At 59.6% G+C, this 18,689-nt stretch overlaps 1 protein-coding gene across 1 annotated transcript in view; it reads left to right on the forward strand.

The window, feature by feature from the left end:
- The window catches only part of CFAP74 (cilia and flagella associated protein 74), a 115,811-nt gene that overhangs the window by 50,449 nt on the left and 46,673 nt on the right, over nucleotides 1–18,689 (forward strand). The window contains 6 exon segments of the mRNA XM_071217179.1: nucleotides 131–302; nucleotides 591–709; nucleotides 7,655–7,721; nucleotides 8,148–8,237; nucleotides 12,746–12,910; nucleotides 13,214–13,376. Coding sequence (XP_071073280.1) covers nucleotides 131–302; nucleotides 591–709; nucleotides 7,655–7,721; nucleotides 8,148–8,237; nucleotides 12,746–12,910; nucleotides 13,214–13,376 — 776 coding nt within the window.

The following is an 18,689-nucleotide window of genomic DNA, read 5'->3' on the forward strand; positions in this document are numbered from 1 at the left end:
CGGCCTGAGTCCCGGCCGGCCGCTCTCCTTCCCGCTGCTTCTCTGCCCGAGTAAGGCCCCCGTGGGGTGAGCCGTGGACACTCCCCTTCCCCGGGGATGCCCGCCAGCCACCGTCGCCCCCGCCCAGGTGCCCCAAGGAGGACGCCGACCAGAAGCCCGTGGGCGGCTCGCGGCTGGAGAAGGCCCTCCTGGCCCGCACGACCGAGCAGCTGCGCCGGGGCCTGGTGCGCAGGCAGGGGGCGTCGGGGCGCGAGGTCAGGGGCTGCCCCTTCAACAGCAAGCCGGGCCTGCTCCACTTCAGGGTGAGCCGCGGGGCTCGGGGGGCGGCATCCGGGCGGACCCCCGCGGGGGCGGAGGCCGGCGTCCGCCCGGGCGCTTGTCCAGCTTGCAGGACACAGCGGGTGGCGCCGGGCCCAGAGCCCGCCTCGCCTGAGCCTGCCCTCTGGATGCCTCGGCCGGGTCGCACACCCGCCTCCCACTGGGGGGCCCTCCCCTGGGCCCCCGCCACGCGCCTGCGGTGAGAGGGCGCCCCCCGGTGGGCGTCGGGGCCCCGCCAGGCCGCGGACAGTGACCCTCCTCTGGGTGTCCAGGACTTCGACGTCGGCAGAGTGTACAGGAAGAAGCTGACGCTCATCAACGCCACGTACGGCATCAACGTCTGCAAGCTGCTGGGCGTGGAGGAGCACCTCCGGGACGTCATCCAGATCCAGTGAGGCAGGCGCCGCGCGGGCGGGCCGGAGCGCTGCCCCGGGCTGGCGTGGCGGCCGGCGTGGTCCCCATCGTGGCGGCCGTTATGGTCCCTGTCGTGGCGGTTGGAGCGCTGCCCCGGGCTGGCGTGGCGGCCGGCGTGGTCCCCATCGTGGCGGCCGTTATGGTCCCTGTCGTGGCGGTCAGAGCGCTGCCCCGGGCTGGCGTGGCGGCCGGCGTGGTCCCCGTCATGGTGGCCGTTATGGTCCCTGTCGTGGCGGTCGGAGCGCTGCCCCGGGCTGGCGTGGCGGCCGGCGTGGTCCTAGTCATGGTGGCCATTGTGGTCTCTATCATGGTGGTCAGAGCGCAGCCCCGGGCTGGCGTGGCGGCTGGCGTGGTCACAGTCTTGGCGGTCGGAGCGCTGCCCCGGGCTGGTGTGGCAGCCGGCGTGGTCCCCGTCGTGGCGGCCGTTATGGTCCCTGTCGTGGCGGTCGGAGCGCTGCCCTGGGCTGGCATGGCGGCTGGCGTGGTCCTAGTCGTGGTGGCCATTGTGGTCTCTATCATGGTGGTCAGAGCGCTGCCCCGGGCTGGCGTGGCGGCTGGCGTGGTCACAGTCGTGGCAGTCGGAGCGCTGCCCCGGGCTGGCGTGGCAGCCGGCGTGGTCCCCGTCGTGGCGGCCGTCGTGGCGGCCATCGTGGTCCCCGTTGTGGCGGTCGTCATGGTCCCTGTCGTGGAGGCCGGAGCACTGGCATGGTGGCTGGCGTGGCGGCCGGAGCGCTGCCCCAGGCTGTGGTGGCAGCTGTCGTGGTCCCTGTCGTGGTGGCCGGAGCGCTGCCCTGGGCTGTCATGGCAGCCAGCCAGGTCGTCTGGCTCATCACACCTCCTGCCTGGCTCTCGGCTCTGCGGGGCCTCTTCCTATCGGGGGCATTTGTGATGCGTCTGTGGGTGCCCCTCTGGCCGCCACGTTGTCCTCTGTTTCTCTAGACAGCCCGTCGGGTCCCAACGGCAGACAATGGTGGAACTGGCGTACTCTTCCTTTTCCTCCTCACTGGCCCCTCCTGATTTTAGGAACCCGTCTTATTTCTTAGTGTCTGCCTTTGAATTCTTAAGCGTGCTCATAACTTTCGTTTGATTTGTCGACTTTAAAGAAGTTTTTGACTTCTAGCCACTACACATGAGGAAATCAGCAAACCGACTCAGTCCCCTCACTGGCTTGCCCTTTTTTTCTCAGTGTTGTCGGTTCTGCAATTTCTGTCCTGTCGCCCCAACCCCACCTTTGCCGTCACTGTACTAACAGTTTCGCTGTTAAACACCCCCTGGCTCGCGGCCAGGCCTTCTGTGCTCCCGTCTGCCAAGCCTACCCTCCGCCCAGTTCTCAAAGAAGGCACTTGACAGTGGCCGTCCCAGAATGCCCCACGTTCTGGAATGTTCATCTGGAGCCTTTATACTTGAGCAACCTTTTGGGCATAAAGTCACATGTTCTTGAATCTGTAGAAGTTGCTCCTCTCTCTTTTTGTGTTCAAGTCTGAGACCAGCCAATACTTTTCTCAATACTTGAGCTTTTTGCCAGGCTGCCCATGTTTCCTTCTTTATCATTATGTTTTGACATTGATGATTCCGGGTGAATTTTCCCTGGCAAGTAGTGTGCCTCTCCATAGGAAGATTAAAGCCATCTTTTATTTGGGGACTGTTTCCTTGAACTGTGCGTTTACACTTCCATTCTGTTCCAATGTGGTGTTCTCGCGAGACTCCGTTGGACTTCCATGATACCACTCTCCGATTCCCTCTGATGCTTGTCTCTATTTTATTTATGGTTTTTCTCACAATGATCTTTGAGTTTTCTGTAATCTCTCTCTTCTGCTCTTTAGACTTTTGCCTTCATTTTGGAGAAAGTTTTATTTTTCTCTTCCACTTCCTTCCCAACTTCTCTCCGTTTATATGGTTCCTCCCTACTTTTTTGCCATCTCTTCCTGGGTTCCTGTATTTCTGCTTTGTGCTCTTGTTTCATAAAAATGTTCACTTTATTTAACGGTGCTGATCCTCTAGTTCTTTTCATTTAACTGAAGAATTAAATGTGACTATGTTTACTGTGCTTGCTCATGTAATATGATTTCCTTTCACTGTCTTGTTTTTCATTTTCAGTTGTTACCTGTTTTGTGGCTATTCTTACTCTTCTTTCTCTAAACTATTTCAAAAATATAAATTCTGTTTCTGTTCCCTTAGTAGTGACTCAAATTTTAACTTACATTGGCATTCTCTCTCTACATACACACATACTATTTTTATTCTGAGTTTTTTGAAAGTAATTTTAGACCCCATGACCTTGAATCCCAAGAAGTATTTTTAACATCTTGGTGTAGTCCCCAAACATTAAGCAGGGTGACTCCTACCCTCTCCCCAGGCCTGGAGGGAAATGATTCTCAGATTATGCAAGTTTTGAATTATGTGGGAATTGTGTAAGAATGCAACCCTTGGGCACCAACAACCTTTCCTTCCTTAAATACTTCAGGGTGTGTTCCCAAGAGCAGGAACGTCCTCAGGCAAATTATAGCAATGCGCAAAATCAGAAATTTTAGCATTAATAAATTTCATCACTTGTGCCAACAATGCCCTTGAGACTGAGTTTTCTTTTTTAAAAAAAAAAAGATTTATTTTTTATTTATTTCTCCCCCCGCCCAGCTGTCTGCTCTCTGTGTCCATTCACTGTGTGCTCTTCTGTGACTGCTTCTATCCTTATCAGCGGCATGGGAATCTGTGTTTCTTTTTGTTGCGTCATCTTGTTGTGTCACCTCTCTGTGTGTGCGGCACCATTCCTGGGCAGGCTGCACTTTCTTTCGTGCTGGGTGGCTCTCCTTACGGGGCGCACTCCTTGCATGTGGGGCTCCCCTATGTGGGGGACACTCCTGTGTAGCAGGGCACTCCTTGTGTGCATGAGCACTGCACATGGGCCAGCTCCACATGGGTCAAGGAGGCCCGGGGTTTGAACCCTGGACCTCCCATGTGGTAGACGGACGCCCTATCCATTGGGCCAAGTCTGCTTCCTGAGATTGAGTTTTCTTTGGCCAGCATCTAATCCGGGGCCCACCCCGTGTGTGACTGTCACATGACTAACCTTTCCATTGTCTTTCCTGGCCTCGGGAGTGTTTCAGAGACCTGGCCAGGTGTTTTACGGGTGCCCTACGATTTCAGTTGATGTGATGTTTCTCATCATCAGATTCGGGTTATGCATTTTGGGCAGGAATGCCCCAGAAATCATGTGTCCTTCTTGATGTGTCTCAGCACGCAAAAACTTGGTCCCGTTGTGGTGTGAATTTGGTCACTGGGTGCTCTGGTGATCGCCAGGTTGCTTGCTCTTTCCCCGTTGGATATAATAAGCATTTTGAGATGAGCTACATGCTGTTCCTCATCGAACTTTCACCACTAGTCTTAGCATTTCTTATTTTTTTATTTTTTTCCTTTTTTAGTTTTAGCATTTCTTGATGACTTTTACCTGAACTGGCTGTTACTCTGATGGTTGCCAAATGGCTATTTTCTAACTCCATCCATTCCTTCCACACTTGTTAGTTGGCGTTTTATTCTAATGCCACCTTTCCCTTTTCCTCAGTTTATGGATCCTTGGATTCTTAACTTCGTGAGTTACCGTCCGTAGCCATCACATTTTTTTAAAGATTTATTTATTTATTTTCCCCCCTTCCCCTCCTCCCTCCCTGCTGTTCTTGCTGTCTGTGTTGTCTTCTCTTCTCATTTTCTCTCTTCTGGGATTCACCAGGACTCGATCCTGGGGGCCTCTGATGGGGAGAGAGGTTCCCTGTCAGCTGTGCCACCTCAGTTCCTGGTTTCCACTGCACTTCACCTTGACTCTCCCCTTGTCTTTTTTTTGATGCATCATCATCTTGCCGCGTGACTCGCTTGCGCAGGGCCCTGGCTCACCACGCGGGCGCTCACATGGGCAGCTGTGTGGGCACTGGCTCACCACGCGGGCGCTCACATGGGCAGCTGTGTGGGCACTGGCTCACCACGCGGGCGCTCACATGGGCAGCTGTGTGGGCACTGGCTCACCACACGGGCGCTCACATGGGCAGCTGTGTGGGCACTGGCTCACCACACAGGCACACTTTCTCTCCTCCTTTTTCACCAGGAGGCCCCAGGGATTGAACCCAGGTCCTCCCACGTGGTAGCTGGAGGCGCTATCGCTGGAGCCACATCTGCTTCCCCATCACATTTTGTTTTGATGAACAAGTGGCCCGTACATGGCTGGAGGAGTCCACCCACGCTGGCCGCTGCGCCCCTGACCACCCCTGCTTCCCTGAGCACTTCCTCACTGCTCCAGGCTCACCTCGTACTTCCCTATCCCGCCCAGGAGACAGCCTTTTCCCCACGTAACCCTGGTTCTTTTCTATGGAAATGACACGAAGATTTGGGGGCCAGGTGGACTTAGAGCTACAGATATTGTTATTTCTAGGCATTCAGTGGACAGAACTAGGAACGCTGTACGTCTGTAAAATCCCATGACTTGTACTGATAATTCGAACTCCCACCTGACACCCGAGCTCTTTCCAGAATTTCCCCCTTTCCATGTTTGTAACTCCCTTTGCCTTCAACATATTTCCTCATTTCCCTGTTCCTAGGATGCACAGATAGTAGTTTCAGCATTGCTACACCGTGCTATTCTGAAAAGCAAACCACTACCCAGAGTTCAGTCCTTTGCTCTTCTTTTCCTTTGTCCTTCAGCACTTAGGGCATATAATCCAAACACTGTGGTCGAAGTTTCTTGGGTGCATTTTCTCCCTTTTTTTGTGGTTGTGTTCTTCAGTTGAAATATAATTAGGTTAATTGGTTTCTGTTCATCCCATTTTCTGTTTTGGTTCTCTGAATCTTCACCAATTTCATTTTATTTTTTTCGTAGGTGAAACATAAATTTGGCTCCAAAAGCCTAAACTATATAAAAAGCTAAAATCTGAGAATGTCACCAGCCCCGCCCATCTCTTCTGCCCCTTTTCCACGTACCCGTGTAAGTACCTGGTCCCATTAGTTTCGGTTTTATGCATCCTGTGTTTCCTTCTTAAAAAGTGAGCAGGAGTGTTTTCTTATTCTTCCTTCTTTCTCACTTAGAAGTTAGCACACTCTGTGTAGTCTCTAGTATGGTTTTTTTTCTAGAAATCACTGTCAGTTCTAGCGGCCTCCTTTTCACAGCTGCAGTGTTCCCCATACGTGATGAACCACATTGATTCAACAGTCTCCTGTGTGTGGCGTTCAGGCTCTTCCCAGTCGTGCGCAGCTAGGAATGTGTGCAGGTCTTCGTGGTGAGCTGTGTGCCCGCAGGGTCCACCCTAGGATCGCTGCTGGCTGGGAAGCTGCACACGAGCTTTGCTTTGTCGGGTGTTGCCAGTTCCCCTTAAAAGGTCTGACGAGGGCGGCAGGTGTAGCTCAGTGGCTGAGCGCCTGCTTTGCACGTACGAGGTCCAAAACGGAGAAACACACAGAGATGGACGGATGGCCACTGCCCATGATGCCCACTGCCCACTTGTGTCTTGTGTTAAAAGGACTGAGGACCACTGCCTGCTCTGGGGCGCTCTGTGGACCGGCGTGGCCATCCAGGGGACGCTCAGGCTCCAGGGTCTGCTGCTCTCAGTGGCACGAAGTGCAGTTTGTGTAGTGAGGGAGGGGGCGGGCGGGAGCCCCACCGCTGCGTCTCCAGAGGTGCCTCGCGGCCCCCCCACTCGACACCCGGTGCCCTGCTCTGTGCCCTCCCATGAGTGCTCCTCAGCGTTTCTGCGCCCCGGGCATCTGCTATTTCGAGAGCTGGTTCTCGGTCTGTCTTCGACAGCTGCTTCCCCCTTCTCTGCCCTGCAAAGCGTCCGCTGAATCGGTATCTGTCTCTCTCCTTGTGTCACGCTGAGGCTCGAGGTCGTCCTTAGCTGCGCGGGAGCCTGGGGTGCAGGTGGCTGTGCCCGAGCTGAGCGGGGTGCTGTCCAGAGGCCCTGAGCCTCCGGCTGCCCAGAGCGGCGCCCACACCCACCCTGCCAGAAGCCGCGGCCCCGCGAGGGTCTCGGTCCTCGTCCCCTGCCCACTGGTCGCTGCTGGACGCGGCTCCCGGGCTGGCTGCCGCTCTGCAGGTGGCCTGGCTCTTCCTCGGCCACTTTAAATTTCTTGTTTTCAGTGTTGTCCCGCGTAGCCCACCTCGTGCCCTGTCCCTGCAGCACGGCCGCCCCCCAGTCTCAGGGACCCTCCGCCGCGCCCTGCCCCCTCACCCTGCCTGGGCTGCGTCGCGGCCCTTCCCCAGGCCTGCTGCAGGCCGCCTCGCCCCTTGGTGCGTCCCGTCCGTGGTGGGATTGGGCTTTTCTCCTCTCCGGCTTCTCGGGGTCCCCGTCCTGGGGGCTCCTCACGTGCGTCCGCACAGCCGCTTGCTCCGTCTCGCGTCCCACCTTCAGTCGTTGGAACTGCGCGTCCCCGGGGGTCTCTGTGGCCCTCTGTGTCCTGCGGGTCTGGGTGCTCGGCCCGCTGTCTGCTCGTGGCCCCGCTCTTCTCACGGGGGGCTCCGTCCTGGGCGTCTGTGTCGTGGGCTCAGGGCGTCCCCCCAGATAGGGAGGTTTGGGGCTCCCACCACCCGGCGCCATGGGCGTTTCCAGCCGGGGCTGAATGTCCAGCTCGTGCAGGCTCATGGAAGCCGCGCAGGCTCGAGCCCTTGCAGGAGACGCCCTGCCTGGCCCCCCAGCCGAGACAGCCCCCGGGCAGGTGGGGCCGGGCTCCCTGCCCCGAGCCCTGCCCCTGCACCCCTCGCCGTGAGCCGGGCGCTCTCTGGGCACAGGAAGGCGGTGGCGACCCCAGCAGACCCCACTGCTCCTTGGCCGGGGAGGGAAGCCGGGCCCCTGCTGCGGTCAGCGGCCGTTCCGCCCTTGCTGCATGGTGGGTGCCCGCTTCCGTGGCGGGCCTCGCCCCACGTGCCCGTGGCTCCTCGCCCCTGCAGCTTTGACCCACCTGGCCTGCTGTCAGCTGGGATGGCCTGCGAGGTGCTCGTCGTCTTCAAGCCCGTGGTGAGTGGCGCGGTGTCCCCGCCCCTCTGGGAGGGCCACGCGGGGCGGGGGGCGTGTCCGCGGGGCGGGGGGCCACGCCGGGCGGGGGGCCACGCTGGGGGGGGGCCACGCTGGGGGGCCACACTGGGCAGGGGGCCACACGGGGCGGGGACCTGTCCGCGGGGCGGGGTCCACGCTGGGGGGGGCCACGTGGGCGGGGGGCCACGCCGGGCCTGCGTCTGCTCCGCCTTGTCTCCAAGGCCACTCTCCGGATCATGAACCGCTGAGCAAGGGCCGCAGCATCTCGCAGGGACGAGCCCGCAGGCTTGAGGCAGGCGCTGCCCGCGTGTGCGGAGGCGTCTGGGGCGGCAGGCTGTGGCTGTACAGTGCGGGCTGCGCAGCTGCATCACCAGCCTCACAGCGCCCGGCGCACTTTTGTTTTTTTAGGTAAATAAAGACCTGGAAGGAAAGGTCTCATTTCTGGCTCAGACCGGTGGATTTTCCGTTCCCCTGAAATGCTCGACCAAGAAATGTTGCGTAAGTTCAAAGACGCCCGCCCTGGCGCTTCCGAGGGTGCCTGCCGGGAGCCGGGGAGGGGCGCGGCTGGGGCGTGGGAGTGGGCTCGGGTGTCTGGGGGCTGCGACCTGGTCTCTTGGGGGCGGCAGGTCTGCGGAGGCCGGGATGGCGGGGCCAGGGGCTCGCCGAGGGCACGCCGCTCCTTCAGTCGCCCTCAGCCGACTCCCAGACCCCCTCTCGGTCTTTCCTTTTTTTAAATGAAGAAAAATTTCAAACAACAAAGAGCAGACAGACCAGCAGCTGCACGTGCACTGCCGGGCCAGGGCTTGGCAGCGTCTGCCATGGTAGCTGACCCATCCCTGCACGCAGCAACGCTCCCATGAGAACACAGCACGCATCAGGGAAAATTCCCCTGCAGGAAACCACCGCGTCAGTGTCATTCCTACGTAAATTAGTCAGCTCTTGGCACTGATGCTGCATAACAAACCACCCCTAATGAGCAGCTTTTGAGGGCCTGTTCTCATGGTCACGGGCATGCAGTCGGCTGTGGTTTGGCCGATCCAGGATGGGCCCCAGGGCTCTGCCTCAGGCCGCAGGTGAGCTGGGCTCCCAGCAGCCTCTGGGGCAGCAGATACCTGGGCATGTGCTTCTCACCACAACGTGGCGCCCAGGAAGCCACACCCAACTACACCAGCACATTTGAGGCCTTTGCCCATTTCCTCTGCCAACAATCGCTTGGCTCCAGCATGTCACGAGGCCGCGCCCTGCCACAACAGGCCAGAGACCCTCTCCACGCACCCACCTACAAAAGAGGAGTGAGGGTTGAGAACGACGACCCAATATTCTGCATGAATGAAATTAGCAAAATTCCTAAGTACCAGTCGATACTCAGTCCTTATTCAAACGCACCCAATTGTCCCCAAACCGTCTTTATCGCTGCTGCTCTTGAGCTAGGATGCAGTCTAGAGTACATGCTGTATTTGACTTTCTTTCTCTGAAGCCCCTGACTCTAGGACTGCCCCCCCCCCCCACACACACACGCTCTGGTCCTGACGTCGGCCAGGCGGTGCTCGCGTGGGACCTCACGTTCCCAGGCGCGTGGCTGCTTCCCCACCGCGTCCTTTGGTGTCCCTTTCTCCTGTGTTCCTTTAAACTGGGCGCTAGATTCAAATGGGATGTAGGAAGGACATTTTGGCGGGAGGCTCCGTCGTACCCAGAGGCTTCTGCGTCCGCCTGCGCTGAGTTCCTGCTGCCAGGCGCAGGCTGGCTTCCTGGGCCCCTGCGCCCACGCGCGCCGTCCCCCGGCGCCCAGCAGAGGTGCCACCTCGGCACACTGCACGGACCGGCTTCCCCTCCGTCATTCTCCCCTGGTTTGAGCAACCGCGGAGATCCGCGCCTGACCCCGTTGCTCCGTCAGGCGCCCAGACGGGCCCGACTGCTTTCGGGGCTCCTCGCTGGTCCCCAGCTGCGCTCCCCAGCTCCGGCTTCCACTGCGGCGGCCAGGCGCGTGTCTCTGCAAGGTGGCCGCCTTCTTTGGCCATTTGCTGCTTCTCTCGCATTCAGTGCAGGCAGCTGGCGAAACGACCCCTTCCGCAGGTGGAAGTTCGACCCTTTTTCTCTTCTTTAAGTCTCCTTTTGGCTCGACTGGGTTTTTGGGTTTCTGTCATCTGACTCTCTACTCTCCTGGCTCTCCAGTCGCCCCAGAGGCGTCCTCATTCACAAAGTCCACCTACACCGTGTCCTTGCTGGCCTCCAGGACGCTCACCAAACCCAGTTCCCAAGCCGCACCCCTCGCCCAGAGGGCCCACCACCCTTTAGGGCAGCCAGCGGCTTGGGGCGGTGCTGCTTCTGGCAGAACGCTGCACGTGGAGCCAACACTCGAACCCAGAACCCTGGACTCAGCCAGCAGGTGGGCCAGCCCCGGGCAGTTCTGTGCCAAAGGCGGCGAAGGTCTCCTCCACAAAGGGCCTGGGGGGGGGCGACATCAGGGTCTCTGAGCTCACAGACGGGCACCAGCCCAGGGCTCCTGCGCCCAGCTGTGGGGCCAGTGGGTGCAGGCGGCAGCATGGCAGCCGCTTAGCTGAGCGCGGCTCCTCTCCTCAGAGGCGGCTTCCGGGCTGCTGCCCACGTCCTCAGCCGGGGCTTCTGGGCCCTTGTCGCTCTCCAGGCCTGGCCGCCCCGGGCCTCAGTCCCTCCAGCCACTCGGTCAGCCCAAAACCGCCCCTGCACATACAGGCACGCGCAGGCACGTGTGAGCGCACACACGTGGGCAAGCATGCTCACACATTGGCGTGTGCACACGCGCACACAGTCCACACAGATGCATACGTGTACTCACGCATCTCTGCAAGTGCACATGTGCACACGCAAATACAAACCAGTACCTGTGAGCACAAGCACGTGCATGCACACGTGTGCCCAAAGACGCATGCATGCACTCGTGCACATGTGCACGCAAATACCCACAGGCACGCACACTTGCACAAGCACACACCCGCGCACACCATGCGCAGGTGCGCGTGGACATGCACACACTCTGCATGATGGAGAGCAGCAAGAGGGTGGCCACAGCTAAGTCACCTCAGAAACGGGGTCAGGGGCCCGCTCGTCCCCAGCAAGGGCTCCCCGGGTGGGAGTAGGCTCCTCGGATAGACTCGGGGTCTGCCCTCCCGGGGGGAAACTCTTGTCCGTGCTCCTCTGTGGCCCCGGCCGTGGCTCAGACGCAGGAGCTGCTGGTTCTTCACATTCAGTGCCTGGAAAAGTCCACGCAAGGTGGTGGCTCAGCGGGGCCACGGTAGGGCCCAGGCGTGGCGCTCTTAGCAGGCGCCCCAGGTGAGGCCCAGCGGGGAGCCATGAGAAACCCTGGCTCGAGGACGCGCTGTCGCTCCAGAAGGAAGGGGCTCCACCTGCAGCTCCGGGACAGCGCCCCGCATCGGCTGGTGACCTCGCCCGCCCCCCGAGCCGCCGGCGTCCTTGGGGCCCCCACGAGCAGGTCTGGCTTTTTGTTGTTGGGATGACAATGCCCCGAGTTAGTTTGTCATCCTCCTTAGCTTAGCGCCCCACTCACCTGTGGTCCATCGTGGCCATCTTTCTTTACTTAGGTATAGTTTTGAATTAATGGACTCTGTTTCTAGAGCGGTTTTCAATTTGCAGAAAAACTGAGCAGAAAGTAGAGCAAGTCCCCATTCCCCCCACCCACGTATCTTGCATCCGTGGGATGCGTTTGTTACAACCGATGACCCAGTACTGATGCGCCAGCAGCAGGTAGGCCCCCTGCTTGCGTCAGGGGCACGCAATGCCGTGCAGGCCGCGGGGTCTTTTGTCGTGCTGTGTTTTGTTTTGGGAGGTACCTGGACTGGGAATTGAACCCAGGACCTCATATGTGGGAAGCAGCCACTCAACCACCCAACCACATTGGCTCCCCTGAGTTGGCTTTTTCATTTGTTTTGCTTGCTGTTTGTTTTTACGAGGCACCAGGCACCGAACCCAGGCCCTCCCGTGTGGGAGGTGCTCGGCCGCTTGAGCCCCATCGGCTCCCCAGCCCTGCGGGTTCTGACAGCTGCATCGTGCCGTGGACCCTCTGCCCCGAAAATGCCCCTGCCCTCTCCATCCCAGCCCCGAACTGCGAGCCGCTCTCCACTGACTCTGGTTTTGCATTTTCCAGAATGTCCCTTGGGTGGGGCCACGGGCTCTCAGGTGGGCTTCTTGTACTCGCAACTTGCCTTTAAGGTCCCTCTGTGTCTTTCCCGGGGCTCGACGGGACATTTCCTTTCGTCTCCATCGTGTGTCTCTGTCGGGCACTTTGTCCGTTCACCCAGCAAAGGGCGTCTGGTTGCATCCGGTGTTGGCAGCAAAGAACGACGCTGCCCCAGCTTCCGCGCAGGTGCCTGCAGACCCGGGACAGGCCCCGGGCGAGCGTCTGCCGGTCGAGTCTCGGCCTCGTCGGCATCCCGAGGGCTGCCCGGCTCACTCCCATCAGCGAACGAGTGCACCGGGGCTGCGGGTGGGCCAGCCCTGGGCCGGGTCTGTGCCCCGAGTGCCCCCTGCGTCTTCTCGTGTGGCAGGAGCGCCCCACGCCCCAGCAGGATGCAGGGCAGAGGGGCGGCGGGACAGAGGGACAGCAGGATGGAGGGATGGCAGGATGCAGGGCAGAGGGACGGCAGGGTGGTGGGGCACTGAGGGGGGCAGCTGCTTCGGAAGTGGTGTCCCCTGGTCCACGTCCACATGGCAGCTGTCCTTGTCACGCTGGTGGCACTGCGGCTCCGCAGGGGTCTTTGCGCAAAGTGGGAAAGAGGGAAATGCCCTTGTTTTGTCAGCAGAGACAGTCTTCTGCCATTTGCCAGAAACTAGTCACGACAGGCGCGCAAACCTGAGCGCTGGGTGCGGCCCGGGACGCGGGCTGGGCAGCGCACGGAGGGACGCGGGCTGGGAGCAGCGCCTGGGCTGTGGGCCTGGCCGCCCCGCCCGGCCCCGCCCGGCCCCTCCGGGCCCTCCGCACACTGACACGCCTCCCGCCGTGCCCTCCGCAGCTGTCCCTGGACAAGACGCTCATCGACTTCGGCAGCTACGTGGTGGGTGAGACGGCGTCGCGGACCATCACGCTGGCCAACAGCGGGGGCCTGGGCACCAAGTTCCGCTTCCTGCCCGCGGCGGAGCCCTGCGAGCCCGACGTCTCCACCTCCCTGCTGAAGACGGTGCGCGGCCCCGCCGAGGGCGCTGGGAGCCGGGCTCGCCGCAACCCTGAGATCTGGGGGAGCCGAGAGGGGCCCAGGCCGCAGGAGGGAGAGCCCGGCTGCCGAGGGGACCCCGGCCCAGGGAGGCCGCTGCGCAGCCCCGCTGGCCCTGCCCCTGCCCGCCCCCCCAACGCCCGCCGTCTCCCACTGGCCACCTGAGCGGCGGCGCTCGGCGGGGACCCTCCAGGCCACGCGAGGTCTGCGGAGTCGACCGGCGTCGGGTGGACGCGCTGCCAAGTAGCGGTTCCACGTTCTCCTCTGCAGAGCAGTTTCGTCCTCTCTGAAGATAAAAGTCTGTATGAAAAGGTCGCCGCGAGCTTGTCCGAGCTGCAGGAGGAGAACCATGAGTCATCCCTGCTGGACGTCCAGGCCCAGAAAGAGCCCGGGAGGCCAGGCAGCAGGGAGCCGGGGGAGGCCACCCCTGCAGGTGAGTGCCCACGGGCCCGCCGTCGCCGAGGCAGCACCCGAGGCGGGCAGCACCCGAGGCAGGCAGCACCCCAGGCGGGCAGGACCCCGAGGCAGGCAGCACCCCAGGCGGGCAGGACCCCGAGGCGGGCAGCACCCCAGGCGGGCAGGACCCCGAGGCGGGCAGCACCCCAGGCGGGCAGGACCCCGAGGCGGGCAGCACCCCAGGCGGGCAGCACCCCATGACGGGCAGCACCCGAGGCGGACAGCACCCCAGGCGGGCAGGACCCGAGACGGGCAGCACCAAGGCGGGCAGCACCCCAGGCAGACAGCACCCCAGGCGGGCAGCACCCCACAGTGGGCAGCACCCCAGGCAGACAGCACCCGAGGCAGGCAGCACCCCAGGCGGGCAGGACCCCGAGGCAGGCAGCACCCCAGGCGGGCAGGACCCGAGGCAGGCAGCACCCGAGGCGGGCAGCACCCCAGGCGGGCAGGACCCGAGGCAGACAGCACCCCAGGCGGGCAGGACCCCGAGGCAGGCAGCACCCCAGGCGGGCAGGACCCCGAGGCAGGCAGCACCCCAGGCGGGCAGCACCCGAGGCGGGCAGCACCCCAGGCGGGCAGGACCCCGAGGCGGGCAGCACCCCAGGCGGGCAGGACCCCGAGGCGGGCAGCACCCCAGGCGGGCAGGACCCCGAGGCGGGCAGCACCCCAGGCGGGCAGGACCCCGAGGCAGGCAGCACCCCAGGCGGGCAGGACCCCGAGGCGGGCAGCACCCCAGGCGGGCAGCACCCCATGACGGGCAGCACCCGAGGCGGACAGCACCCCAGGCAGGCAGGACCCGAGACGGGCAGCACCAAGGCGGGCAGCACCCCAGGCAGACAGCACCCCAGGACGGCAGCACCCGAGGCAGACAGCATCCCAGGCGGGCAGAATCCCGAGGCGGGCAGCACCTCAGGCAGGCAGGACCCGAGGTGGGCAGGACCCCAGGCGGGCAGCACCCCAGGCAGGCAGCACCCGAGGCGGGCAGCACCCGAGGCGGGCAGCACCCCAGGCGGGCAGGACCCCGAGGCAGGCAGCACCCCAGGCGGGCAGGACCCCGAGGCGGGCAGCACCCCAGGCGGGCAGGACCCCGAGGCGGGCAGCACCCCAGGCGGGCAGGACCCCGAGGCGGGCAGCACCCCAGGCGGGCAGGACCCCGAGGCGGGCAGCACCCCAGGCGGGCAGGACCCCGAGGCGGGCAGCACCCCAGGCGGGCAGCACCCCATGACGGGCAGCACCCGAGGCGGACAGCACCCCAGGCAGGCAGGACCCGAGACGGGCAGCACCAAGGCGGGCAGCACCCCAGGCAGACAGCACCCCAGGACGGCAGCACCCGAGGCAGACAGCATCCCAGGCGGGCAGAATCCCGAGGCAGGCAGCACCCCAGGCGGGCAGGACCCCGAGGCAGGCAGCACCCCAGGCGGGCAGGACCCCGAGGCAGGCAGCACCCCAGGCGGGCAGGACCCCGAGGCGGGCAGCACCCCAGGCGGGCAGGACCCCGAGGCAGGCAGCACCCCATGACGGGCAGCACCCGAGGCGGACAGCACCCCAGGCAGGCAGGACCCGAGACGGGCAGCACCAAGGCGGGCAGCACCCCAGGCAGACAGCACCCCAGGACGGCAGCACCCGAGGCAGACAGCATCCCAGGCGGGCAGAATCCCGAGGCGGGCAGCACCTCAGGCAGGCAGGACCCGAGGTGGGCAGGACCCCAGGCGGGCAGCACCCCACAGTGGGCAGCACCCCAGGCAGGCAGCACCCCAGGCGGGCAGCACCCCGAGGCAGGCAGCACCCCAGGTGAGCAGGACCCCAAGGTGGGCAGCACCCGAGGCGGGCAGCACCCGAGGCAGGCAGGACCCCAGGCGGGCAGCACCTGAGGCGGGCAGCACCCGAGGCGGCTCAGTGTCCCTGATGGCCGGGTGGGACGGGCCAGGGCCTCCAGCTGCCGTGGTGGCCGCCGGGGAAGACGGTCTCCGTCCGCGGTGCAGGGCCGGGCTTGCGTTGGGGTTTGAGCCGACGAGACCTGAAGGAGGTCCCCGCGTGGCCCCCAGGACGGCTGCTTCAGGGCCCCCCCTGGGGTGTCTGGGGAGCCGGGGAGCCTGGGGGCCCTAAGGGGGCCCGTGTGGGCCTGGGCGCTGCCGCCCGCGCCCAGGTGGCGTCTGCTCCGTGGCGGCCTGGCAGAGGCGTCGGCACAGCTTGGTTCACAGGACACGAGCCCACGAGGGAGGGGCGAGGAGCGGCCCCCCCCCCCACCCTGGCCGTTGTCCAGAACGTTCCTCGTCCTGTCCCTGCTTTTCTTTGTGGTTTTTCCACACACGGGTCTTTCCGGAAACGTCGACCTTGGCCTGTTCTCAGCCTTCCCATAGCGGAGTGGTGACAGCGACGCGTGTGGGCGCTGAGGCTGCCCGTGTCTGCTGAGCCCCTGCCCGCGGCGGGACGTCTTGGTGGCCGCAGCCTTTGCGTGGCTTTGTCCACTGTCCGGGTTTCCTTCTGCACGAAGAGTCTACCGAGGTCTCCCGCCCGCTTTTCTGTAGGACTCTTCAGTCTTTGTCTTACTTCTTCGTGGGCGTCCTTCCTGTGGCCTGGACGTTAACCCATCGGATACAGATGTTTTAAACATGGCCTCCACGTCCGTGGCCTATCTTTTCGCTCTACATATGACATCTTGTGTTCCATCAAATTTCTTAATTTTGATATTTGCAAATTTATGAGTCTTTGGTTTGAGGTTTATCTTTTTTTTTTTAAGATTTATTTTATTTATTTTTCTCCCCTTTCTCCCATCGCCTGCTCTCTGTGTCCATTCGCTGTGTGTTCTTCTGCATCCGCTTTCATTATCTGGCGGCACTGGGAAACCATGTCTCTTTTTTTGTTGCATCATCTTGAGGTGTCAGCTCTCCATATGTGCGCCCCCACTCCTTGGGCGGGCTGCAATTTTTTCACATGGGCAGCTCTCCTTACAGGTGCACTCCTTGCGCGTGGGGCTCCCCTATGCGGGGCACACCCCTGCGTGGCACGGCACTCCTTGCACGCATCAACACTGCGCATGGGCCAGCTCCACACGGGTCAGGAGGCCCTGGGTTTGAACCCTGGACCTCCCATGTGGTAGGTGGACGCTCTATCAGTTGAGCCACGTCCACATCCCAAGCTTTATGTTTCTTATGCCTTTTTAGTAAAAATTTTCCCAATCCCAAAGTCATAACAATATTTTCTTATTTTCTCCTTAAGACATTCTCATTTTAGCATTTGCGCTCAGGGCTGTGATCTGTCTTAAATCACAGTTGTGTACATATGAGGCAGGGGTTGAGACTCTTTTTAAAAATTTTCCAGTTGTCCCTGAAACGTGTTGGAAAGACATCCCCTTCCCCAGAAGAGCTGGGCCTGTGTCCTGAGAGTCTGCGCTAGGCTCCCCCCTCCGCTCAGGTGACTACCCTTGTGCGCGCCGCGCCGCCTCGCCACTGGAGCTTTCTGGGAAGTCTTGAGGCCAGGCAGGGTGAGTCACACAACGTGCTCTTCTCGAGATCACTGGGACAGCGTAGCCTTTGTATTTCTGCATAGATTTTAGAATCAGTTTCCGGATTTCCACAAGGACTCCTGCTGTGAGCGTGATTGGCTTAGGTGGAGGTTTGGGGTGATGCACCCCAGAAAGCACCCCAGAATAACGTGCTCTTCCACCTAACCTGTTCCTGCGGGTGTGGCCCGCTGCGAGCAGGACCTTTGGACGAGGCTCCTTCGGGTGAGGCGTGGCCCCGTTCAGCCTGGAAGGCCTGGGTCCTGTGTCTGCGTCCTTTACGAGCAGAGGCTCAGCGCAAAGGAGAGACCAGAGGCTGAAACACCCAGAAGAGCAGCGGAGGCCAGGACGGCCGCCGCGGCCAGGGAGGCAGGGGCGGGGGATCGCCAGCAGCCGGCCCGGGGTGCCCGTTTTGAGAAGAAAGCATCACCTGGATGACACCTTGATTTGGACTTTCCCTTAGCCTCAAAATCGTGAGCTGATGAATTCCCTGTGTTTAACCTGACCCTTTGCATGGTATCTGCTTGAGCAGCCAAGGAAACTGAAACAGCATAGCATTGCATCTACAGACCAATGTGGGAGAACTGACATCTTAACAATATTGTCTTTCACTAAGTGAGTGTGGATTATCTTCCCATTTAGTTAGGCCGTCTTTAATTTTCTTCAGCAGTGTTTTATAGTTTACAGTACAGAGGTCTTATACATTTTTGGTAATTTTATTCTAAGTATTTTATGCCTTATGAGACTATCATAAATGGAATTTATTTTTTATTTCATTTTCTTGAATGCTTGAATATAAAAAATACAAAGAAACTAAAGAAAAAAAGACAAATAAAAAATACAGTTTAATCTTATTTCCTATAACTTTACTAAATGTTCTGGTAGATTCCTTAAGATTTTCTATAGTCATCATCTATGAAGAGACAGTTTTACTTTTTCCTTTCCAATTTTTATGCCTTTTATTTCTTTTTCTTGCCTTATTGCCCTGGCTAGGACCATAAATAATGTTAAATGGAAAATGGGAAAATTGACCTTCTTACCTTGTCCAAATCTACAGAGAATAGCATTCACTATTTCACATTTAATAAGATGTTAGTTGTAGTTTTTTTTGGTATATGCCATTTATCATATTGAGGACATTCCCTTCTATTCCTAATTTAATGACTTTTTTTTAGTCATGAATGTGTATTGGATTTTGTCAAATTATTTTTAAATACCTATTGAGATGATCATATCATTTTTCTTTTTAATCTGCTTATATGACTAATCTTATTGATTGGTTTTCAAGTGTCAAAGCAACCTCACATTGCTGGGATAAACCCAGCTTTGTCATAATGTATCATCCGTTCAATGTTTTTCTAAGTTTGACTTGCTAACACTTAAAGATTTTCATGTCTATGATCATGAGGATTGTTGAGCTCTCTCTTACTGCTGTCTTTTCAGGCTTTGGTATCAATTCACGCTGAACTCATCAAACAAATTGCAAAGTGTTTCCTTGACACCTCTCTCCCGTTTTCTGAAAAAGTTTGTGTCAAATTAGTGTTATTTCTTTCTTAAAAGTTTGACAGCATTCACCAAAGAAACCATCTGGACATGGATTTTTTTGGTGTGTGTAGCTGGGGGAAGGTCTTTGATAAATGAATTCAATTTTTTTAAAAGGTATAGGACTATTTGGAATTTTCTACTCAGCTAAATTGTTAAATTTTTTGGCAGAAAACTCGAAGTTTCCTTATTGTCCTTTTAATATCTATGTGCTCTATATTGAAATTGCCTTTTCATTTCTCAATT

Source organism: Dasypus novemcinctus, chromosome 9 (assembly GCF_030445035.2).
Source record: "Dasypus novemcinctus isolate mDasNov1 chromosome 9, mDasNov1.1.hap2, whole genome shotgun sequence".
Lineage (NCBI taxonomy): Eukaryota > Metazoa > Chordata > Mammalia > Cingulata > Dasypodidae > Dasypus > Dasypus novemcinctus.